We start from the raw sequence: 25,286 nt of genomic DNA, 5'->3' as shown, positions 1-25,286 counted from the left end.
TTCGGCAGACAAAATTAGATGAGTGTAAAAACAAACAAACCACCAGGTAAGTTTTTAAATACTTAAGAATTGTTTCAAATATCTGCAGAATTGAAATTCGGTGCTGAAAAGAATATAGACTTAGTGCCCTACGTAGTACTGGTTGCATTGCAAAAATCAAGCGTACTGCCAATATTCATTGTCTTCAGAATCCAAATACTGTCACAGTACACAAAAAAACAGTTTTTATGATCTTAATAATTTATCAATGCTTATTTCTTTATTCCCCTTTTACAAATGTGTCGGATATTAATGCTAAGCACCAGGATTTTAGATTCCTTTATACTCCTGATTCTATAGATGTTTACCTAATAATGGAAACAAGCATATTTAATACTTTCTTATTACTTATTATTGTGGCTCAGTGGCTAAGACGCTGAGCTTGTCGATCAGAAAGGTCGGCAGTTCGAATTCCTAGTGCCACGTAACGGACTGAGGTCCTATTACTTGCCCCTTTACTTCTGTCAACCTAGCAGTTTGAAAACACGTAAAAAATGCAAGTAGAAAAACAGGGACCACCTTTGGTGGGAAGGTGACAGCGTTCCGTGCGCCTTTGGCGTGTAGTCATGCCGGCCACATGACCACGGAGACTTCTTCAGACAGCGCTGGGTCTTTGGCTTTGAAACAGAGATGATCACCGCCCTCTAGAGTCTGGAACGGCTAGCACATATATGCAAGGTGAACCTTTACCTTTACTTTTTAGCCCTTAGTAGCTTCAGTTCCTTTTCATGTTTTCTTTTGAGCATCTTGAAGACACATACATTTCTCTGATTACATTTTTAAAATATTTTTGTAAATAGTACATAACATGCAAAACTTTGTGTGTGTAAGTAGACAATGAGTACGGAAGCTAATTAGTGCCAATTACTGAATGAATTTTGTGTAACTCGGAGGAAACTTCCTTTAAATGCCTAATGTTCCTTGCATTGTCTCCCTCTGTTGAGCCCTGAGTCTCAGATGTTTGTTTGTTTGTTTGTTTTCATATTTTGACTTTGCTGCTGTTGAACTCCAGACCAACTCTGAGTGGCTTATAGTATACATACATTAAGATACCTATATACACCATTAAGGGAAACTTAATCCTGAGGTCCAATCTTACTGGAAAAATTGTCTCAGGGCGTTCTTTCAAACTGCATCCAGTGAATTTCCTTTGCCTGGACATTTTTTTTCCATTATAATACACATCTATGGAGATTCCCAGTCCAGGTCATGGTTTGTCCCAAAGGTGCCTTTTTCAAGAGACAACTGGACTTTCTGGTTTTTCTTGAAAACGTTTCGCTTCTCACCCAAGAAGCTTCTTTAGCTCAGCTGCTTCTTCAGAGCTGAAGAAGCTTCTTGGATGAGAAGTGAAACATCTTCAAAGAAAAACCAGACTGTCCAGTTGCCACTTGAAAAAGCACCTTTGGGATTATAACACATGGTTGCAGACATGGTGAGGTGGTTCATAAAATCACAAAGGGTTTTGTGAACAGTTTGAACTTGTTGGGCCAGAGGAAGCAAACGGAGTCCTATCACCTGTGAGCTGGGGCCACCTGCTTATTAGATTCGTCTCTCCTGATTGGTGAAAGTTTTCTAGTAAGCGGCAATGTGCAGCTGAGTTCTAGTGGTGCTCAATTCTTCGTTGAGCGAGGGTTAGGGCCCACCAATTAAGCCACGCCCACAGAACCGGTAGGGAAAATTTTTAGATTTCACCCCCGGCAAGAACCCCACGAAGTTCAGAGACAGGAGACCCCAACCAGAAACAACTGTAGCAACGTTGCTTTCCTACAAAGAACCCAAGAGCCGTTGCTGCTCTTTTAAGCCTTATGGGAGAGGCCAATCATCATCTGGCCTTACTCCTGAGTTGTCTTTTTTGGTTCAGCTGCTCTTGCCTTCTGGCAGCTCTTCGCATGCGTGCACTAGGAATGGGCTCCTCCTGTTCCCCTGCCTTTCTGCTGTTCGCCTCTGGAGGCTCCGGAGTTCGCTCATCACTACCAGATGGCCCTGGCACCATCTCTGCCTCCGATGCAGAGCCCTCATCTGGGCCTTCCCCTGACTCCAGGACTGGCCCATTGTCCTGCCCAGCCTCCTCACTGTCCAATTCTGCTGCCAGCTCTGCAGGCTGCTGGCGGACCACAACATCACAGAAAGTTGTGAAGACTGATTCCACAAATGTCACAAACATTTTTATGATCGCGTATGCAAGCTCCATATCGCAAACCAGAAGTACAGTCTACCCATTTAAATTATTTTTTAGAATATAATCTTTCAACATGCATGCACACAAATAAATCCTTATACAACCGTGTAAAATCTTATTAAAAAAGGAAGATAAAAAGGAAGGCAGATACTTTTGTTAGCTAATAGCCAGTTAAATGAAAGGGATCTGGCAAATTCCCCAAAACTCTTTGTAGACAAGCGTCCTCTTTCTGACACTTTGATTTACTCCCGTAATTTAAGGTATTTAGGCTGGTGAACATCATAAATCTTAATTGTCATACTTAGATCTGGCTTTGTAGGCTTCTTACTCAGCAGCCAAAGTTGTTCTCCCCCCCCTCCCCGCTAATTAGGTCTCTCCCTTGATTAGAAAGTATTTCTAAATATTTTATAAGGTGGTATACAGTATCTCCACCTACTCAGCTTCCTTTATTGTTTTGATTGCTCCCTCTGTTAGAGCAAGCAAAGTTGGTGTGGGTGTGTCGCGTCTCCTAATATCGGCTCCTGTAATGAGACGAGACATTTGAACTAAACTTTCAAGCATGTTGAAAGCTGAAGCTGCAGGTCCTGAAGGGATGGCAAAGCCAGCTGACTTCTCTGTTTTCAGCGTTCTGGTGACAGGATCCAATCGGGGGATCGGTCTGGGTCTGGTGAAGAGGTTCCTGGAGTTGCCCCGTCCACCCAAATGGGTCTTTGCTACAAGCCGTGATATGAAGGGGGAGAAAAGCAAGGTAAGAATCGGTTAACATAGGATGAGGTGGTAAATCGTGGTTAAGATGTTGGAACGGTTGCTGGAAGGATGCACATTTTCAACTGGTTGCGAAGGTCTTGAGTGATTTGCGGCCTCTTCCTTGACTTCTTCTCCATTCAATTTAGGCTTAAAGGTAAAGATAAAGGTTCCCCTCGCACATACATGCTAGTCGTTGCCGACTCTCGGGGGCGGTGCTCATCTCCGTTTCAAAGCTGAAGAGCCAGCGCTGTCCGAAGACGTCTCTGTGGTCATGTGGCCGGCATGACTAGACACCAAAGGCGCACGGAACGCTGTTACCTTCCCACCAAAGATGGTCCCTATTTTTTCTACTTGCATTTTTACGTGCTTTCGAAACTGCTAGGTTGGCAGAAGCTGGGACAAGTAACGGGAGCTCACCCCGTTACACAGCAGCACTAGGGATTCGAACCGATGAGCTGCCAACCTTTCGATCGACAAGCTCAACGTCCTAGCCCCTGAGCCACCATGTCCCTTTTAATTTAGGCTTACAGTCTGCCTATTATGGTCAAATGAATCATTAGAACCTTTTTGTACATTCCAGAAGAAAGGCGGGAGAGAAATGTGACTCTGACGGTTGGGTAATTTCTAGGTTCATGCTATACCATAAATTATGGCTTATTTGGACTATGATATTCTCCAAGCCCTAGTTGCTGGGATCTAAGCAATCAGCATGGCACAGGGCTTGGCCTGCAGTGTGTTGCTTAGAGGTAATTTATGGCTCAAAGAGATTTCCTGAAACCCCATAAAGTGCCATCCTTCTCTACTTGTTTTAAATCTTTAATATTATACCTCTGCTATCTTTGAGTGCTAGAAACCAAAACAACAACTTCAGTATTATATTTTCAACCTCCGGGGATATTCTGATCTAGATACACATACCCATCACAATCTTCCCTTTTCATGGCAAGCCACATGACACAATGCAAAGTGCGAGCTACAGGTAGTTCTATATTTCTTTTATAGGAATCATCTTTTCTTCCTTCCCCCTCTTATTAAAATTTACTTCACTTTAAGGTAAAGGTAAAGGTTCCCCTCGTGCATACGCGCTAGTCATTGCCGACTCTAGGGGGTGGTGCTCATCTCCGTTTCAAAGCCGAAGAGCCAGCGCTGTCCGAAGACGTCTCCGTGGTCATGTGGCTGGCATGACTCAACACCAAAGGCGCACGGAACGCTGTTACCATTACTTTACTTTACTTTAGATACCATTGTATCTTAATTCCTTTTCAACTATGTAATCACTGTGGATTTATTAATTTTTCTTTTCTTTGGTGTAGTTTATACTTTCCTGTTATTAAATCAGTCACAATGCAGAGGAAAGCAACAAGCAATACTCAATTCAATTTTTATTGAATTACTTACATTTTATACATTTTCAACAAATATACAAAAAAAATGACATGACCCAGCCCTCCCTCCCCCTATGTGACAAATAAAAACACAGAAAAAGGCAAATGGGCTTGTAATTACAAATTCATTCTAAGTTCATCTGATTTTGTACCCTATGACTATCATTAAGTGTTGTACCTTATGATTGTTGATGAATGTATCTTTTATTTTATGTACGCTGAGAGCATATGCAGCAAGACAAATTCCTTGTGTGTCTGGTCACACTGGGCCAATAAAAAATTCTATTCTATTTTATAAAGCTTTGAAAGAGGAAGCTAACTTTTCCATATTCATTAAACCAGTCCAAGAATTGGTACAGTTTAGTTTATTGTCATTGCACCTTGTACAACAATATTAAATGCCATTTTCAGTGTACATTATACATAAAAAATAAAACAAAAGCACATACTGTCCACATTCTATACAATTGAATTTAAAAAACCCTGATATTGCATTAATATTGCACTATCCAGTAGAATTCAGTTTTCATGGGGGAAAGATAATAGGACATTTTCTGATGGAGAGATAGTATAATTCTCTCAAAAAATGATAGGTGACAAGAGACCCAATCCTGAATTCTGATCAGCAGAAGATGTGATCATAATTTCTCCAGCTGACAAGGTTTGAAGCTGAAGTGGGATGAAGAAAAGATTCTTGAGGAACCCCAGCCTCCCGGGTTGGGTCATACTGACTTGGTTCACATGTTGCATTCAGCCATAATGCGGTTTGTTAACGTGTGTTTTGTTGATTTCATAATAATGAGCACCTGCAGTTAAATGATTTCATTTTGCTATCGTTCTCTTTGAGGACTGAAGTCATTGCCTATTTCTTGACCATAACTGTGAGTTTATGAGGAAAAATTATGAACTTTTTGTCCTCCAGGAGATAAGGGAGTTGTCATGCAAGCATCCAAATCTGGTGGTGTTGCAGTTAGGTAAGTTTTGTGTGTCAAGTGCAAACGGGGCTAATTTTGTACTTTATAAATGTCCAGAGCATCGGCTAAAAACTATTACTAGGAAAATCTAGCAAGCCGGGTTTGCTAGAGATTCTTTGAGATTGGCTAATCTTGCTGTCTTACCAGGATTACATTCTTCGAAGATTATGCTAAGGTCATCATACCGGGGTTGCGACAATCTGTTGAACAAAACAGGGAGAAAAACACTTGCAACCCCGATGGAACGGCCCTGGTTTATTTGAGCAGGAAAGCGTTACATTGAAGGTTGATTTACAAAAAGATTCTGGGAGACATTCGATATATCTTTATGTACTATTTTAACCAAGAATGTTGCATGAACTTAGTCAATGGAGCTTTTATTCAGCAGGTTTTGACTATAGAGAGATAACTTGAGTTTTAATGTGCAAAAACAGTCTCACAGCTTGTTTTCTGATTCAACAAAGAACAGGCCTCTCGTTTTCTGGGAATCATAACATGATTTCTAGTCAATACTTTCTAGAGCAGGGGTCTCCAACCTTGGTCCCTTTAAGACTTGTGAACTTCAACTCCCAGAGTTCCTCAGCCAGCTGTCAGCAACCTGTGGCTCTGGAGCCGCATGTGGCTCTTTCATCCCTCTGCTGCAGCTCCCTATCGCTGGTCGGCTCCACAATTGATAGGGCTTTCGATTAGGGCAGGTAGAAGAAAAAGGACACCACGCTAGGAGGAGACTCTATGGTGGGGGAGCTGGACTTCCGGTCAGCTCCAGAATTGAATATGGGGCTTCTGGATAGGACCTTTGTGGTTCTTTAAGGTTACCGATGCCTGCTCTATACAACTTGGAGCTGTCTGAATGCTATTCCAGAAGATAGGTTTTTTGCGGTATACAGACACGTAGATCTTCTGAACATTCAAGAAGCTCCTATGTAGTAATTCTGATGTTTAAACAACGTTCTTTTTCTTCAGATGTCACTAATCTCGAGAGCATCCAGGCAGCTCTGAAGGAAGTGCGAAAGTGTGTTGGAGAATGTGGGCTGGCCCTCCTCATCAACAATGCTGGCATTTGGGTCTACAGTGATTTGGAAACAGAAAATGCCAAGGATATGATGAGAGTTTACTCTGTTAATACCATCGGTCCGCTGCAAATAAGTCAGGTTTGGTTATGGTCGGAATGCCTTTCAACGCAAGGAAGACTTTTGGCAAAAAAAGATTGAACAATTCAGCATTTCAGGAGTGTAAGGAAATACTCTAATCCTGAAAGTAAAGAAGTAAAATTGTGTACTGATTTGGGAGCAGCATGGAACATTGGGGAACATAGCTGTTCCCTTTGCTGGTGTGTTGGCCCAGGACAGGAGTCGGCAACCTTAAACACTCAAAGAGCCACAAAGGGCCTAACCGGAAGCCCCCCATTCAATTCTGGAGCCAACCAGAAGTCCTTTTTCTCCACCATAGAGTCTCCTCCTAGTGCGGCGTCCTTTTTCTTTTACCTGTCCTAACTGAAAGCCCTATCAATTGTGGTGCCGACTGGCGACAGGGAGTTGCAGCAGAGGGATGAAAGAGCCACATGCGGAGCCAGAGCCGCAGGTTGCCGACCCCTGGCCCAGGAGATAACCTCTCAGACTGTTGTGACTCTTTTGCGCTCAAAAACCCGCACATTTCCTCAGGGTTTAATAATGGCTGCAGAGAATCTCTACAGGGGTTAGTACAGTAATGACAACTTGGGATGTCGTCTGGGGTGCACCAAATCCGCAAATGTCTAATTCATAATTCCAGACAGAGTACAGGGCTTGGTAGGAGATGAATTAAAAGGAGATTTTATTTATTTATTTATTTTATTTATTTGTCACAACAGTATATATAAGCATAAGCATGGAAATAACTATATAATATATAAACATATATATGAGCATAAGTATGTAATAACTATATTAATTGGATATAATGAAAGGAAACAATAGGACAGGAACGGTAGGCACGTTTGTGCTCTTATGCATGCCCCTTACGGACCTCTTAGGAATGGGGTGAGGTCAATAGTAGACAGTTTTTGGTTAAAGCTTTGGGGACTTTGAGAAGAGACCACAGAGTCACGTAGTGTGTTCCAAGCACTAATAACTGTTACAGAAGTCATATTTTCTGCAATCAAGATTGAAACGGTTAACATTGAGTTTAAATCTATTGTTTGCTCTTGTATTGTTACGATTGAAGCTGAAGTAATCTTCAACAGGAAGGACATTGCAATAGATGATTCTATGAGTTAAACACAGGTCCTGTCGAAGGCGGTGGAGTTCCAAGTTTTCTAAATTCAAGATTTCAAGTCTGGTGGCATAAGGTATTTTGTTGTATTCAGAGGAGTGGAGAACTCTTCTTGTAATATATTTCTGGACACGTTCGATTGTATTGATGTCTGAAATGTGGTATGGGTTCCAGACAGGCGAGCTGTATTCAAGAATTGGTCTAGCAAATGTTTTATAAGCTCTGGTTAACAGTGTAGTGTTTCTGGAGAAGAAGCTATGTAGGATTAGGTTTACAACTCTTAAAGCATTTTTTGCGATGTAGTTGCAGTGGGCTTTGGCACTTAGATCATTGGATATGAAAACTCCAAGGTCTTTAACAGGGTGGGGGGTCGTCTGTAAGGTAATGTCCATCGAGTTTGTATTTAGTGTTTAGATTCTTTTTTCCAATGTGTAAGACTGAGCATTTGCTGGTTGAGATTTGGATAATGATTTTGTTTGGTTGAGATTTGGATAATGATTTTGTGCTTGAAGAAAGCACTAAAGCACCCCCCTTTTGTGAAGAAACCATCTCTTGCCTCACCAACCTTTGACAATTATGTTCCCATCTTCCACCTCTTCCAAGAGCCATGGTGGCATAGTGGTTAGAATGCAGTGTCGCAGGCTAACTCTGCCCACAACCAGGAGTTTGATCCTGATCTCCTCAAGGTTGATTCACCCTTCCATCCTTCAGAGGACAGTAAAACGAGGACCCAGATTGTTGGGGGCAATAGGCTGACTCTGTAAACCACTTAGAAAGGGCTGTAAAGCACTGTGAGGCAGCATACAAGTGCAACTGCTATTGCTATTGCTCCTTTTTCAGGAAAGTTGAAAAGAATGAGAAAAATTGAAAAGAAAGTTGAAAAGATAGGAAGGCAATTGCAGAGCAAGTGGATTATCTGGATCTCAGCCAAACTTTGGATTATAAACCCTCCCTCGGGGATGTATATTGTTGCATAATCCCCCCCCCTTCTAAGTCATCTAGGTATCTAGATTTTGCATCAAATGGATGTGTGGACCCCTCTTTAAGGGCAGCCCACCAGAAAGCATTAGAGCAGTTTTCCTGTGTGGGGTGAGGCCTGGATGACTCTATGAAGGTCCTCTTGCAGAAGGTATCAGAAGATCTTTCCCTGCCATTGCACAGTTCCTTTCCCTAGACATGACTGCAGCTCTTCTCTCTCTTCTTCTCTCTACAAGGCATTCCTACCCCTGCTGAAGAAGGCAGTCCAGAGAAGCCCATGTCAAGGGCTGAGCACCAGCAAGGCAGCTATTATTAATATATCCAGCAACGCAGCATCAATGAAACTTATGCCTTATTGGAATGTAGGACCTTCAGTTGCATATCGATGTAGTAAGGTATTTAATGCATTTTCTATGTGGAACTCTCTTGGTTTATTGTTTGCATGTTTCCCATTTTAATTATTAAAATACCAGCCAATTTCTTCTTTTGTATGTTCATTGTAACATCTTTTTCTTTGTCATTCTTGTAGCCTTTGATTTATAAATCCACTTCCGACCCAGTCTCAGTCTTGCTAAATAAAACATGTTCCTCTTCCATGACATCTTTTGGATAATCTTATTGTTTTGTTTTAAAAATCCAAAACGAAAGTCCTTTTCCATAGGAAAGATTCTTCACAGTAATTCCAAACTCTTATTGCAAATGTATTTGGACCCTTAAGTCCATTTATAGCTTTCTAAAATCAAAGTTACAATCAATATGTTCTGTTTATTTTTTTAAAAATTAAAGGCCTTAGATTGTTTTCTTTCATTAAGTATCGAAGGTACTTAAACATGCTGTCTTTAGCCTTGTTGCTCCAAAGTTTTCTAATAGTATGTAATTTCTAAATATGATTAGAAAATGCCTGTTCCCAGAAAATGTCATAACTAAAATGCACATTTTTTTTTGCCTTTGTGTTCTAAAGGAATTGTTTAATCCAAGTCTGGTGCCTATTCCTCTTATACCTTATACCTGTGCATGATGATTAATGCACAGTATCTTGTCAATCACAAGGGCCTCTGTGGTTCAGCAGACTAAGTCTGTCTGTTATTAACACAGCTGCTTGCAATTACTGCAAGTTCAAGTCCCACCAGGCCCAAGGTTGATTCAGCCTTCCATCCTTTATAAGGTAGGTAAAATGAGGACCCAGATTGTTGGGGGCAATAAAAAGTTGACTTTGTATATAATATACAAATGGATGAAGACTATTGCTTAACACTGTGTAAGCCGCCCTGAGTCTTTGGAGAAGGGCGGGATATAAATTCAAATAAAAATAAATAAATCACAATTTATCTTAGCCTTTCCCTCCCTTTTTCTCTTCAGTATTTTCTTTGCCCATAGGAAATTCTTTCCTTCTTTCCATCCATACAGGCTGCTTTAAACATGCTCACCAAGTGCCAGTCCCTTGACTCTTCAGCCAATGGGATTATGAGCGTCTCCATGCATCCTGGCTCAGTTGAAACATCTCCCAACCCAGCTGTAAGTTTGTTCTCCTTGGAAGAGGTATAACACATTCATGCCTGTTCAGAAATCTATGTACACATACACGCAAAGACACATATGGATTACCTACTAATGAATCCTGATGTTTTTAATGCTAAAGTTTGAATTAATGCATTGAATTAGGGGTAAAGAAATGGCAGAATGGAAATTTTAATAGACCAAACTGAATAACGTAGCCAAACCCCTCCCCATTTCCATTTCCTCTTGTTTTCTTTTAAAAGCATTTTTTTTGCTTTTAAAAGAAAAAAAAAGCCTCTGACGACCAGGCAACACAGCTGGGATTGTCAGAGCCTTTTAAAAGCATTTTTTTTTGCTTTTAAAAGAAAAAAAAAGCCTCTGACGATCAGGCAACACAGCTGGGATTGTCAGAGCCTTTTAAAAGCATTTTTTACAACCTCTTTGGTCAAAGAGGTTGTAGAAAAAATGCTTTTAAAAGGCTCTAATGATCCCAGTTGAGCCACGCAATCATCAGAGGCTTTTTTTTTTTACTTTTAAAAGTATTTTTACAACCTCTTCAGCCAAAGAGATTTAGAAAAAATGCTTTTAAAAGGCTCTGACGATCCCAGCTGAGCTGCGCGATCATCAGAGGCTTTTTTTTACTTTTAAAAGCATTTTTTCGGCCGAAGAAAAAATGCTTTTAAAAGTAAAAAAAAAAAAAAATTCGGACGATCAGGCAACTCAGCTGGGATTACCTACTAATGAGTCCTGAAGTTTTTAATGCTAATGTTTGAATTAACGCATTGAATTAGGGGTAAAGAAATGGTAGAATGAAAATTTTAATAGACCAAACTGAATAACGTAGCCAAACCTCTCCCCATTTCCATTTCCTCTTAGAAGAAATACTAAATCTTCTCTTTGAATCGCTTGCAATTTGAGTTACATCTGATTCTCCCTATTTGTGGAACATTATGTCTGCAGGAAAGCGTGTTGTTATAGCTGAAATGGCCAACACTCTGTCCCTTTCATATTGAACACTCAAAGCAGCGTTGACTCATTTATTTGGGAAATTATAATGACGGAAAGTAGGGAATAGATTCGCGTATTAAATCACAAGAATTCCACTTTTGTAATCTTAGAAGCAACTTTATTGACTCAGTATCTACATTTGTAAGGCCTGCTCACCCATAGTTAATATGATTTAATTAATCCAAATTTAGGGATTTTCATGATGCTTTGCATCACTACCCATCACAAGGGCTGCGTTCATATACCTTTGTAAACCAGAATGAGGTTGGCCAGTTTGATACAAATCCCTCTCTATATTAGAGTTGAACATTTATGGTCAAGGAGTCCAACTGGATCCTGCTGATCTGCTTAGGTGAGGATTCTAGGCTGGGTGCAACTGATTCTTTAAACCTTATGAGATCTTTCTTTGTGGAAGCCAGAAATCAGCGTGGAAGAGAGCACCCGAGGCATCGTGACTGTGTTGTCCAAACTTTCTGAAGAAGAGAATGGGACCTTTCTGGATTGGTTGGGTCGTCGAATTCCCTGGTGATCCCTTGGTCTCGCCCCAATGCTGCTAACCTTCAAAAAGATCTTGAATTTGTGTTGGAATGGTCAAAAATTTGGCAACTCCAAATCTCAACTAACAAATGCTCTGTCTTACACCTTGGAAAAAAGAATCAGAGCACTAAATACAAGCTTGATGGACATGACCTTGTAGATGACCCTCACTCTGTCAAAGACCTTGGAGTTCTCATATCAAATGATCTAAGTGTCAAAGCCCACTGCAACTACATCGCCAAAAAGACATTAAGAGTTGTAAACCTAATCTTGCGTAGCTTCTTCTCCGGAAAGATTACTAACCAGAGCATCCAAAACATTTGCTAGATCAATTCTCGATTACAGCTCATCTGTCTGGAACCCACACTGCATTTCGGACATTAATACAATTGAGTGTGTCCAGAAATATTTTACAAGAAGAGTCCTCCACTCCTCTGATCGCAACAAAATACTTTATGCCAGCAGACTTGAAATTCTGGATTTAGAAAATTTAGAACTACTCCGCCTTTGGCATGACCTGAGTATAATTCATAAAATCATCTGCTACAATGTCCTTCCTGTCGAAGACTACTTCAGCTTCAACCACAGCAATACACGAGCACACAATAGATTCAAATTTAAAGTGAACCGCTCCAATTTTGATTGCAGAAAATATGACTTCAGTAACAGAGTTGTTAATGCCTGGAATGCACTACCTGACTCTGTGGTCTCATCCCAAAATCCCCAAAACTTTATCCTAAGACTGTCTACTGTTGACCTCACCCCATTCCTAAGAGGTCTGTAAGGGGCGTGCATAAGAGCACCAGCGTGCCTACCGTTCCTGTCCTAATGTTCCCTTTGCTTGTATTCATTTTGTGTGGTTATTTCATGCTTATACTTATATATATTGTAGTGCTTAACAAAATAAATAAATAAAAATAAGTAAATAATGTCATTGGTTCATAATACACTGAGAGGTGATGGGGCCTTCAATAAACAGCTTTCTGTCATGAAAGTCCTCGTCTTCTTCTTTCCTTTCTTTCACAAAATTTCAAACATCTGCATATGTTATAAAAATATTTTATAAAGAAAAAATAATGCAGTCATGAAGGACCAATGAAGACTGTTCTGGGTTTGGAGGCTGGGAAGACTGATTCCACAGATGTCACAAAATATATATTTAGGATCGCATACGCAGTGTCAATGTATGAATTACCGAGAGACCTATGTCTGAAGCCAGACACATGGTATACCTGTTTCAATTACTTTTTAGAACATATTCTTTCAACATGCAGGCACATCTAATGTTTAATGTTAATAGGATAGGATAGGATAGGATAGAATAGGATAGGATAGGATAGGATAGGATAGAATAGAATAGAATAGAATAGAATAGAATAGAATAGAATAGAATAGAATAGAATAGAACAGAACAGAACAGAACAGAACAGAACAGAATAGAATTTTTTATTGGCCAAGTGTGATTGGACGCACAAGGAATTTTTTTTTTTTTTGGTTTACATTTATACCCCGCCCTTCTCCGAAGACTCAAGGCGGCTTACAATGTATAAGGCAATAGTCTCATTCTATTTGTATATTTTTTACAAAGTCAACTTATTGCCCCCCCCAACAATCTGGGTCCTCATTTCACCTACCTTATAAAGGGTAGAAGGCTGAGTCAACCTTGGGCCGGGCTCGAACCTGCAGTAATTGCAGGCTTTGTGTTCTAATAACAGGCTTCTCTATTGCCTGAGCTATCCCGGCCCTTGTCTTTGGTGTGTATGGTCTCAGCAGTGGTGAAATGTAAAATTTGTTACTACCGGTCCTGTGGGCATGGTTTGATGGGGGGTAGGTAATGTGACTGGGTGGGGGTGGCCAACTTTTTTTTTTTACTTTTAAAAGCATTTTTTCTACAACCTCTTCAGCCAAAGAGGTTGTAAAAAAATGCTTTTAAAAGGCTCTGATGATCCCAGCTAAGTTGCCTGATCGTCAGAGGCTTTTGTTTTCTTTTAAAAGCATTTTTTTTGCCTTTAAAAGAAAAAAAAGCTTCCATTGATCAGGCAACTCAGCTGGGATTGTCAGAGCCTTTTAAAAACATTTTTTTAACAACCTCTTTGGCCGAAGAGGTTGTAGAAAAAATGCTTTTAAAACGCTCTGATGATCCCAGCTGAGCCATGTGATCATCCGAGGCTTTTTTTAATTTTTAAAAGCATTTTTTCGGCCGAAGAAAAAATACTTTTAAAAGTAAAAAAAACAAACCCTCTGATGATCATGCAGCTCAGCTGGGCATGGGGGGGCAGGGATTTTTGCTACTGATTCTCCGAGTGATAGGAATTATAGCATAACAAGGCATAATGGGACAAGAAGGATATAGATATTATAGGGGGAAATGGGAGAAAATGTAAATATTAGAAGATTATCGCTACGAAACAGTTGTAACAAGGGAATATATGTTATGTGTTTTGTTTTTGTTGTGTTGTGTTATAAATAAATAAAAATTTAAAAAGAGAGAAATAGTTACATTGTCTATTTGAATTGTGCATTCCTATGGCTTACGCTTATCATCTTTAACGGGGTTTGGTTGTTTTTGACTGTTTCTGTTGCAATTGTTTTGATACTTGGTCTTGCTATTTTATTTCTACCCGCTTCCCAGAGTCATGTATTCAAGATGTATAAATTACACACAAAGAAACAAATCAGGGCTAAATAACAGTGTTAGCTTCCAACTGTTGGAGACAAGACCTCACCCTGTCCCAAGCCCCTTGGCCATGTCCCTACCAAATTGGTATCTCGGCATGAAATAAGATTGGAATGTCTCCCCAGTGTGTAGATGGAGTTTATTAAAAGGTCTAATAGTGGGTGTTGCCTTTTGCTTATAATTGTCCCTCGTAGAACGAGAAGAAGCAGTTGAAGCAAATCTTCAAACAGGTTGGAAAGCAGAAGCCGCAGCTCCAGGAGAGATGGAGAAATCAGTGGATTTCTGCGTTTTCAGTGTTCTGGTGACAGGATCCGACCGGGGGATTGGTCTGGGTCTGGTGAAAAGGTTTCTGGAGATGCCCTGTCCACCCAAATGGATCTTCGCTACCACCCTTGACCTGCAGGGAGAAGAGACCAAGGTAAGAATCACATCGTGGAGCAGGATGGTGGAGTGTAATGGTTAAGACGTTGAACCAAGGGTGGGATGACCTAGGTGCCCCTTCCCACTTGGCCATAAAGCTCCTAGGTGATCTGCAGCTCCCTAAATATCTCTCAGCCCACCTCTCCCCAAGGGTTGCTGGGGGGGGGGGAGAAGAATTGTATATCATCTTGGGCTTCCTCTAGGTGAAAGATGGCAGAAGATGAGACTCGGAAAGCGGAAGAGCAGTTGGAGTCACAGTTCACTGTAAACCAGGGATGTCAAATGCAATTTCATTGAGGGCCGCATCAGAGTTGTGGTTGACCTCGGGGGGGCGTGGGGCGTGGCCAGGGTGGGTGTGGCCAGCTCGACGTCACTCCTGTTAGCGGCATCTTTGGTGGCCCCAGCACTCAGCCAGTGAAAGCGGGTTCCCGAGCTCTATTTTCGGTTGCCACCACACAGCCCTCCCGAGCTTTATTTTCACTGGCAGAGGGTTGCAGGAGGACGAGGCAGCTGAAAACGGAGCTCCGGAGCCTGTTTTTGTTGGCAAAAGCACCGTGGACTTTCACTATTTTCAGGGAGGCCCTGTGGGCCAGATCTAAGTACCCTTCGGGCCTCATCTGGCCCCCGGGCCTTGAGTTTGACCTCCCTCCGGCTGTAAACCATGGTTTATTTTAGCACAGCTTTTTGTATAAAGCACAACGGAGACCAAGCAATCTGCTAATTCCTGGGCCTCCAACGTTACGTGATGAGGGTTCATAGGAAGGCAAGTTAAGAACATGGGGGGTTTTTTGAAGGAAAAAGAGAAGCTGTTTATAAAATAATTTAAAGGATTGAGCAATAGCTGCCGAGGTCCAGAGCAGAGTATGAAAATATTAAATAGCAGGAAAAAAACAAAGGGTGAGGCTGGAGAGGGACTTAGGGATCCTTTTTCCTAAAATATTTTCCTTATTCTTTTTTTTTTCCCCCTTGTTTATTTGGCCTTTTAAATTTTTCTTAAAAATAATCATTTTTGCTTCAGCCTTCGTTCTAGTGTAAAGTTCATTTTATGCACGTGTATGCATTCTTTTCTCTTTGTTTTTGCTTCTGTTGGGGTTTGTTTTACCTAACCAATAAATAAATGTTTACACCCATGTAATATAAAGATACACAACCTCACACCCTGGTGACCTCCTGGTTGGATTACTGTTGCTTTGCGGTACACGTGGCTGCCCTTGAAGACCATCTTACCTGTTACAACTGGTGCAATATGTATTGATGTGTGAAGTTCTGGATCTTCACAGTTTGCTGGTATTTACACAGTTCTCCGTGAGTCACACCAGCTTCCAGTTTCGTTGTGGCTGCCATTCAAGGAGCTTTTAAAACTCTGACTGGCTTTATTACAGAACTACCTCTCCCTGGAGGTACTTGCCTATCCTACCAGCTTGGGTACGGCGGGTGCACTCCGTCCCTTTAATAAGTAGATGATTAGATTATCTAATTAGAACTGCAGAAAAAAACAATGGCTACCAACCTGCCTTCCATGGAGGACCTGTATACTGCACGAGTCAAAAAGAGGACTGTGAAAATATTTACAGATCCCTCGCATCCTGGACATAAACTGTTTCAACTCCTACCCTCAAAACGACGCTATAGAGCACTGCACATCAGAACAACTAGACACAAGAAAAGTTTTTTCCTGAATGGCATCACTCTGCTAAACAAATAATTCCCTCAACACTGTCAAACTATTCACATTAGGCTGCATTACTATTACTATTAGTCTTCTCATTGTTACTCTTGTCCATCTCCTCCCACTTCTGACTGTATGACTGTAACTTATTGCTGGTATCCTTACAATTTATATTGACTGGTTCCTAATATGAATTGATTGCTTATTTGTTTCCTATGACTATCATGTACCTTATGATTCTTGACGAATGTATCTTATCTTTTTATGTACACTGAGAGCATATGCACCAAAGACAAATTCCTTGTGTGTCCAATCACACTTGGCCAATAAAGAATTCTATTCTATTCTATTCTATTCTATTCTATTCTATTCTATTCTATTCTATTCTATTCTATTCTATTCTATTCTATTCTCCATCAATTCTATTCTATTCTATTCTATTCTGTTCTGTTCTGTTCTGTTCTATTCTATTCTATTCTATTCTATTCTATTCTACTCTACGCTACGCTACGCTACGCTACGCTACGCTACTCTATTCTATTCTATTCTATTCTATTCTATGCTATGCTATTCTATTCTATGCTATGCTATTCTATTCTATTCTAGTCTAGTCTAGTCTAGTCTAGTCTAGTCTAGTCTTCTATTCTCCATCCTATCCTATCCTATCCTATCCTATCCTATCCTATCCTATCCTATCCTATCCTATCCTATCCTATCCTATCCTATCCTATTCTATTCACCAGGCAGGATTTAGGAAATTATAGCAGCACCTGCCTTGTGGAACACACTCTGCCCAAGATCCAGCAGGATCTTACCTGCCTAGCCTTCTGGATGGCCTTGAGTTAGCATGACCTTGGTCAGTCTAGACATTGCTGCATGGAAAAGTGTTTGGAGACACCAGGAGTTTTTGATGCTTGCATTGCCTCTTAATTTTTTTATTGCTGTTTTGGTGAGATGCCCAGAGTTCTGGTCTATAAGATGGCCTTATTAGTCTTTCAAATAAATAAATATATATATATTTGTTTGACATTTTTTGTTCACTGTTCATGTTGGTGTTGCCCTCTTTGGAACTGGATTCAGTTCATTGCCCTATCAAAATAAATTTTTAATTCCGAGACAAAAATAAAACCCCCTTTTCTTCCCCTTCTCCAGGAGGTAAAAGAGTTGGTATGCAGACATCCAAACTTGGTGTTATTGCAACTAGGTAAGTTTCAAGAGCCAAAGGCAAGTTGGACAAATTTTGTCCTATAGAAACACTATAGAGATCCAGCTAAAAGCCATTGTGGGGTCTGCAAGATCTCTGGTAAAGTTCACTATGGCTTGTGTGGGTTTCGCTAGTATGTTGCGTGACCTGCAGTTATGTGGTTTCTGAATTAGCAGAATATGTTATAGCAACTGTATCTGGACAAGATGACAGTAAAGAACTAATCCCTTAAAACGATGCTTGAAGACAATCTGTGTCACAGCTTGTCTCTGATTCCAGAAAGAACAAGTCCCTTTATTAAGAGATTAACAGACTTGAAAGGGACCTTATAGGTCATCTAGTCCAAACCCCCCCTCAAGCAGGAGACCTTACACAATTTCTGACACATGGCAGTCCGATGTTTTCTTGAAAGCCTCCAGTGATGAAGCTCTCACAACTTCCAAAAGCAACTTCTGTTCCATTGGTTGATTGTTCTCACTGTCAGAAAGTTCTTCCTCATTTCTAGATTGAATCTCTCCTTGGTCAGTTTCCATCAGGGGTGAAATCCAGCAGGTTCTGACAGGTTATGGAGAACCGGTAGCAGAAATTTTGAGCAGTTCGGAGAACCGGCAAATATCACCTCTGGCTGGCCCCAGAGTTGGGTGGGAATGGAGATTTTGCAATATCCTTCCCCCAGGAGTGGGGAGGGAATGGGGATTTTGCAGTATCCTTCCCCTGGAGTGGGGTGGAAATGCAAACAGTATCCTTCCCCTGCCACGCCCACCAAGCCACACCCACAGAACCGGTAGTAAAAAAAATTGGATTTCATCACTGGTTTCCATCCATTATTCCTTGTTTGGCCTTTGGGTGCCCTGGAAAATAGCTTGAACCCCTCCTCTCTGTGGCAGCCCTTCAAATATTGGAAGACTGCTATTATGTCTCCCCTGGTCCTTCTCTTGACTAGACTAGCCATGCCCGGTTCCTGCAACCTCTCATCGTATGTTTTAGCCTCCAGTCCCTTTATTTTTTATTTATTTTTTTTATTTTTATTTACATTTATATCCCGCCCTTTTCCGAAGACTCAGGGCGGCTTACAGTGTATAAGGCAATAGTCTCATTCTATTTGTATATTTACAAAGTCAACTTATTGCTCCCCCAACAATCTGGGTCCTCATTTTACCTACCTTATAAAGGATGGAAGGCTGAGTCAACCTTGGGCCGGGCTTGAACCTGCAGTAATTGCAGGCTGCTGTGTTCTAATAACAGGCTCCTTACAGCCTGAGCTATCCACGGCCCCTTAATCCTCTTGGTTGCTCTTCTTTGCACTCTTTCTACAGTCTCAACATCTTTTTTATAGTGTAATTATATTTTAACATAATTTTTATATTAGTTAACTTCAGCCTCACTTTGAGTCTAATGTTTAGCAGAGTGCCACTTCGTTGGTGATCTTCAGCAACCTGTTTCAGGGAGTAACTTTTTGCACTCCATTGCTAATATTCTCACATGCATTTCCTGATTGCTTATTTGTACCCTATGACTATCATTAAGTGTTGTATGTTATGATTCTTGATGAACATTATAATAAGCATGGCCAATCATGAGCCATGCTGGTTGTTGTAATTCAGCGACACATTCCAATTCCTTGTTGTGGATTCACAGTAAAAAGGAAGATTAAAATGCTTGTGGTAGACCAAGATTTCCAACTAAGATAAGCTGCCAAGATCTAGTAATGCCTATTTTTTTTCTCCTAATGTATCTCTTTGTTTTGCCTCAGCCATGTTTATTCACTAGTGTGAAAATCTTCGTATATTTAAAAAAATCTAAAAGAAGACATCAAAGGCTAAATTTAAAGATTTGAAGGGATCAAGCAATAAATGTCAGCGATATAGAGGGATTTTTTTCTTTTCTTTTCTTTTATGTACATTGAGAGGGTATGCACCAAGACAAATTCCTTGTGTGTCCAATCACACTTGGCCAATAAAAAATTCTATTCTATTCTATTCTATTCTATTCTATTCTATTCTATTCTATTCTATTCCATTCCATTCCATTCCATTCCATTCCATTCTATTCTATCCTATTCCATTCCAACTCCTATTCCATTCCAACTCCTATTCTATTCTATTCTATTCTATTCTATTCTATTCTATTCTATTCTATTCTATTCTATTCTATTCCATTCCATTCCATTCCATTCCATTCTATTCCAACTCCTATTCTATTCCCTTCCATTCCCTTCCATTCCATTCCATTCCATTCCATTCCATTCCATTCCATATATTGAAGTCAATACTTTCAGCAGTTTGGGCCTGGAATTTGTTGAGGTTGAGCCACTCAAAGGAGCTATTTGGTTGTATGGATCTTCTGAACTTCCATCAAACGTCTGATGAACAACTTTGAAGGGCATTTTGTAACAGTACATGTTGAAAAACTCTCATCATTCCTCAGATGTCACTATTCTTGAGAGCATCCAGGCAGTTTTAAAAGAAGTGGAAAAGTGTGTTGGAGATGATGGGCTGACCCTCCTCATCAACAATGCTGGCATTTGGTTCTTAGAAAATCTAGAAAATGAGAATGCCAAGGATATGCAGACTATATATTCAGTCAACACCATTGGACCACTGCAAATGAGTCAGGTTTGTTTGCTCTTTAATTTTTTTGAAACCACATTTGAGCAAAGTACCTTATATTACCTTGGCAACTTTAAGACTTATGGACATCAACTTCCAACATCTGGGAGTTGAAGTCCACAAGTCTTAAAGCTGCCAAGATTAGATATCTCTAATATATTATTTACATACTGCATTACATACAGATTAACGGAAGGATCTTATAGGTCATCTAGTCCAACCCCCCGCTTCAGCAGGAGACCCTACACCATTTCTGACAAATGGCAGTCCAATCTTTTCTTGAAAGTCTCCAGTGATGAAGCTCCCACAACTTCCGAAGGCAACTTCTGTTCCATTGGTTGATTGTTCTCATTGTCAGAAAGTTCCTCCTCGTTTCTAGGCTGAATCTCTCCTTGGTCAGTTTTCATCCATTATTCCTTTAACCCAAAACTAAAAAAAGAACTCAGTATAAATAAATCAGAATGATAATGAAAATGAGTAGAAATTGTGGAGTGATTTCAAAGCAGGTGGAACGTCCTTGAGCTACAGCACCTGCTTGGGGTATCTTAGTCAGAAGAACTTCTTCTAGGCTACTGCGACCTTTGGGATTTAGAATCACCCATAATCCTTCAGAGTTAAACACAGCTTGACGCAATCCTTAGGTATATTGAGGCGAACTTTTGCAAGGTCATCTGGGATTGTTCAGATCCTTGAACTCTGGGGAAATAGATACAGTTTTATGCAAGATACGCTCCATCAGGAATGGATGATCTCCACCTATATAGCTAATTCTGTTTCAATGTGACCTTGATGTTAATAATGGTGAAGGAAGGTTACACAGCCCTTCTTTAAGAGGCCTTTTATTTGCTTTGCTGGAGAGGAATTCACTATAAATTAAATAAAAAGGGGTTTATTGGGATGTGGACTCAGCTTCGTGCTGCTGGGGAATGTCGTGTCCCACTCCTCCTCTGACGGCCGGGTCTGGGAAGTCTGTATCAAGCATGGCCACGAAGCCTCTGCAGCTTTGCCAAATTCCTGTCAGAGTTCTCAGGGCAGGCAGGAATCCAAGGTGTGACTTCAGCAACCAGATTAGACTTTGCCTGACTCAAGGAATGCCAAAAAGCAGATCCTTTGTATAGGCCATGGGGTGTGGCTCCATGACTCAGCACTTATCCAGGCCTGCCCCTCCCTTCCTTTTGCTGACGTCACCTCTCCATTCTCCGGAAGCGGGGATCTGTCCACGTTTTGTCAGCTGCTGGCAATTCTAGCTCGTGGCTGGCTTCTTGCTCACATGTTGTGGGGGGGGGGAGGTTTATTTGCTCAGTCTGTCTGGGCATGGTGCCAGGGCTGGGGGTTGGAGGCATGCCAGGCCATTCTTCTTCACTATCAGTCTCTGGCTCAGATAACAGGAGATGGGAGGGGCCCGGCTCCGGAGATGGGGGTGGGCGAGGCACAACAGGGAAGCCTAGGTCAGAACACAAGTGATCTACCTGGGTCTGGTCAGTCAGCAGCTGGATGGCTTTGTGAGGATTCCCTTGGAGATCAGCTTAAGTTGATAGAAGACCCTCTGGCTATCTGATGCGCAGTTTGTTTTCCCAGATCTAACTTCATCCTCTTCTCTCTTTTCATCTTCTTCCCTGCAAGGCCTTCCTACCCTTGTTGAAGAAGGCAGCCCGGAAAAGTCCAAGGCAAGGGCTGAGCACCAGCAAGGCGGCTATTATCAATATTTCCAGTGCCCTTGGCTCAATGGAGGCTATGCTTATTTGGGAGAAAGCACAAGTAGTTTCGTACCGTTGCAGTAAGGTACCTAATGTGATTTCTATCTGGATTTGCCTGCACATAGTTGGAATTTCCTTTTTCAGTCATTGCTGTGTCTGTCCCTACATGAGTCACGGTGGTGCAGTGGTTAGAATGCAGTACTGCAGGCTACTCCTGCTGACTGCCGGCTGCTTGCAATTACTGCAAGTTCAAATCTCACCAGGCTCAAGGTCGACTCAGCCTTTCATCCTTCTGAGGTTGGTAAAATGAGGACCCAGATTGTTTGGGGCAAGATGCTGACTCTGTAAACCGCTTAGAGAGGGCTGTAAAACACTGTGAAGCCTCTGGTGGCTCAACAGACTAATGCAGTCTGTTATTAACAGCAGCTGCTTGCAATTACTGCAGGTTCAAGTCCCACCAGGCCCAAGGTTGACTCAGCCTTCCATCCTTTATAAGGTAGGTAAAATGAGGACCCAGATTGTTAGGGGCAATAAGTTGACTTTGTATATAATATGCAAATGGATGAAGACTATTGCTTGACATAGTGTAAGCCGCCCTGAGTCTTCGGAGAAGGGCGGGATATAAATGCAAAAAAAAAAAGCGGTATATAAGTCTAAGTGCTATTGCTACATGCTTGTCCCTTATAAAGAGTAATTTATTGGTGACTGTTGAGATTTGGAATGGTTTGGAAAGACAAGAAAATAGGGACATGTTCATACAGCTTAATTTTGTTCTTCTGTAAACCACGTTGCATAGGTTTTTCAGCTAGTGCAGAGGGCAAGTGCTCTCTCGCAGTCTTGCAAACACACACACACACACACACAACCTATGTCCAAATTTAAATGGGCTTCATTTCAAAATGATTTCATTTACAGACGAGACAAATTGAGGTCTAGTCTCAAGACTGAAATTAAGAAAAGAAGGACTTGTCTAGAACTGCTTGTTTTTCAGAAATGATTATTGTTTTTATTCATTGTAAATACAAAAATTAGGGGAAAAAGTGGGAATGTCTGGGATATAATGTATGCTAAGCTGAGAAAACATTTTGTTCAAACATCAATCATTTAGATGGCTTTGTTTTAACAACCCAGAGAAATTATTCAGCAGACTTTGATGAAACTCCTGATCTTTGCTGTTAAAGTAGTTTGCCAAAAACACCATGATCCCACATGCAGATGCTATCAACAGTCCAGAAAAACCAATATGGGGGAACTGGATGAACTTAGAGGGGATTGAAGGAGCAGGAACCAGCCTTCTAGTCCTCAACTTTCAAGCTGCAGGGATGCCCAACTAACCCATGATCAGTTAGGTGCCTGTTCTCAGACAATATAATACAATATAATCAGTAAACTCCCTTTTTATGACCCTGTACTACTCCCTTAATTTGGGATGGAGTCAGGATGATTGAATGGAGCTGAGCGTTTACTGGCTGGATGCCCTTCCTGACGCCACGTGGAGTTCACAGCAGATATTTGTTTTCTTTGCGCCCTAGGAGAGAAACATCTGCTGCTACCGAGGATTGAACTCTCAACCTTCCACGAGGGAGGCAAACATCTTCACCTCTCAGCCATCATGCCACTCAATAAAATATAATCAATTAGATACCTATTTCTTTGCTAGCCAGAGCTATCCATATGGTGGGCTTCCTTCTCCCCTCTCCTCCATTGTGTGATAACAGCATTGTTTAGCAGCCCAGTTGTGATGTGTTGCCTCCTCCTTTCCAGCCCTGGATCAAGATAAGAGTGTAGCCTAATATAGTCAAGTGATTTGTCTTCATTTTCATCTCCATTTCCTACTTCAAAGCATGCATTTTCTTTATATCTATGGAGATTCTCAGTCATCCAGGTCATGGTTTGTCCCAAAGGTGCTTTTTTTCAAGAGGCAACTGGAGTTTCTGATTTTTCTTTGAAGACGTTTTGCTTCTCATCCAAGAAGCTTCTTTCCTTATAGTTCTTTTTTTTCCTTTTCCTTATGCAGGCCGCTTTAAACATGCTTACCAAGTGCCAGTCACTTGAGTATTCAACCCAAGGGATTCTGACGGTAGCCATTCATCCTGGCTTGGTAAATACAAGCCGCAACCCCTATGTAAGTCTTTTAATTTGGGAAAAGAAATAACGCATTTCTCCATGGAGCCTGGGGTATGTGCATATGCTCTGGGTGAATAATTTAAATTATATGCCCTGCAGTCATTTTTATGAAATATTACAAATGCAAAAATAAAAAAATGTATACAAACTGGGGGGGGGGGGAAATGAAAAATAGGTGCAGAAAAGAAAAAGAAGAGAAAAACAAAAACAAAAATATAGTAAAGAAAAAAATCAATTTCCATTTCTGCTTAGGATCTAAGGCAGGTCTCACATGTTATAGTGTGTGATTTCTAAGAGATGGGTTGTTGAAAATTGGGAAAAGGTAATTTGCTAACTTGAAAAAAAAATCTGTTTTGGAAAAGATCGTGGCATGCAGTTTGCTGAACATGCATGTGGTAACACAAATCATAGGTGCTCTGCTTTAAAATATTAAAAACAAATCCTTTGGTTTGCAAAGTATGCTTGTCCCGGTTTCATTTAATTCAGGGGTCTCCAACCTTGGCAACTTTAAGACTTGCAGACTTCAACTCCCTGAATTCCTCAGCCAGCTCAGTCCACAAGTCTTAAAGTTGCCAAGGTTGGAGACCCCTGATTTAATTTATTCAATTAACTCAAATTTAAGGATTTATGGAATACATTGTTCCGTTGCTTGATCACAGAGGCTGCATTCATATATCTTTGCAATGGTAATCTATCAATATTTGATTGACCAGTTTAATACTAATCATTCTCTATATTAGAGTTGAATATTTATGATCAAGAGGCCCAACTAGATTCCGCTGATCTGCTTAGGTGAGGATTCTGGGCTGGGCAGGACTGATTCTTTAAATCTTATGAGATCCTTTCTTTGTGGCAGCCGGAAATCACTGTGGAAGAGAGCTCGCAAGGCATCGCGACCGTCTTATCCATGCTTTCCGAGAAGGATAACGGGACCTTTCTGGATTGGTTGGGTCGTTGTGTTCCGTGGTGATCCATCAGTCTCGCCCTTACATCATTGGTTCATAATCCGCTGAGAGGTGATGGGCCCTTCAATAAACTGCTTTCTGTCATGAAGGTCCTGGTCTTGTTCTTTCTTTTCTTTCATAAAATTTCTCCCTATACAGTGGTACCAATTATCCTAAGAAACAAAACATCTTCAAAGAAAAACCAGAAAGTCCAGTTGCCTCTTGGAAAAGCACCTTTGGAACAACCATGACCTGGATGACTGAGAATCTCCCTAGACATTTAGCTAAAACCGCCCTGAGTCCTTCTGGAGATAGGGCGGTATACAAATTTGAATAAATAAATAA

General features: G+C 41.0%; 2 protein-coding genes across 2 annotated transcripts; both read left to right on the top strand.

Moving 5' to 3' along the window:
- Positions 1 to 2,638: 2,638 nt before the first annotated feature.
- Positions 2,639 to 11,536, top strand: LOC131184176 (uncharacterized). Its single transcript, XM_058155213.1, has 6 exons — positions 2,639 to 2,966; positions 5,273 to 5,324; positions 6,288 to 6,475; positions 8,789 to 8,947; positions 9,960 to 10,091; positions 11,477 to 11,536. The coding sequence occupies exons 1-6, from the start codon at positions 2,778 to 2,780 to the stop codon at positions 11,510 to 11,512; spliced, it is 756 nt and encodes a 251-aa protein (XP_058011196.1). The 5' UTR covers positions 2,639 to 2,777; the 3' UTR covers positions 11,513 to 11,536.
- LOC131184172 (C-signal-like) lies at positions 9,963 to 24,967 on the top strand. Its single transcript, XM_058155209.1, has 7 exons — positions 9,963 to 10,067; positions 14,466 to 14,689; positions 17,513 to 17,564; positions 19,992 to 20,179; positions 21,797 to 21,955; positions 23,888 to 23,995; positions 24,854 to 24,967. The coding sequence occupies exons 2-7, from the start codon at positions 14,534 to 14,536 to the stop codon at positions 24,965 to 24,967; spliced, it is 777 nt and encodes a 258-aa protein (XP_058011192.1). The 5' UTR covers positions 9,963 to 10,067; positions 14,466 to 14,533.
- The last annotated feature ends 319 nt before the right edge of the window (positions 24,968 to 25,286 follow it).

This window comes from Ahaetulla prasina, chromosome 12 (assembly GCF_028640845.1).
Source record: "Ahaetulla prasina isolate Xishuangbanna chromosome 12, ASM2864084v1, whole genome shotgun sequence".
Classification (NCBI taxonomy): Eukaryota; Metazoa; Chordata; class Lepidosauria; order Squamata; family Colubridae; genus Ahaetulla; species Ahaetulla prasina.
Note: the sequence above shows the minus strand (reverse complement) of the source record. Positions and strands in the feature narration are given on the sequence as shown.

Bases quoted from the DNA above. Each gene is read 5' to 3' on its own strand.
- LOC131184176 (XM_058155213.1), top strand. From the start codon at position 2,778: ATGTTGAAAGCTGAAGCTGCAGGTCCTGAAGGGATGGCAAAGCCAGCT. The intron at 6,476-8,788 runs GTTTGGTTATGG...TCTCTCTACAAG, and splicing joins GTCCGCTGCAAATAAGTCAG to GCATTCCTACCCCTGCTGAA. The intron at 8,948-9,959 runs GTATTTAATGCA...CCATCCATACAG, and splicing joins TTGCATATCGATGTAGTAAG to GCTGCTTTAAACATGCTCAC.
- LOC131184172 (XM_058155209.1), top strand. From the start codon at position 14,534: ATGGAGAAATCAGTGGATTTCTGCGTTTTCAGTGTTCTGGTGACAGGA. The intron at 14,690-17,512 runs GTAAGAATCACA...CCCCTTCTCCAG, and splicing joins TGCAGGGAGAAGAGACCAAG to GAGGTAAAAGAGTTGGTATG. The intron at 21,956-23,887 runs GTACCTAATGTG...TTCCTTATGCAG, and splicing joins TTTCGTACCGTTGCAGTAAG to GCCGCTTTAAACATGCTTAC.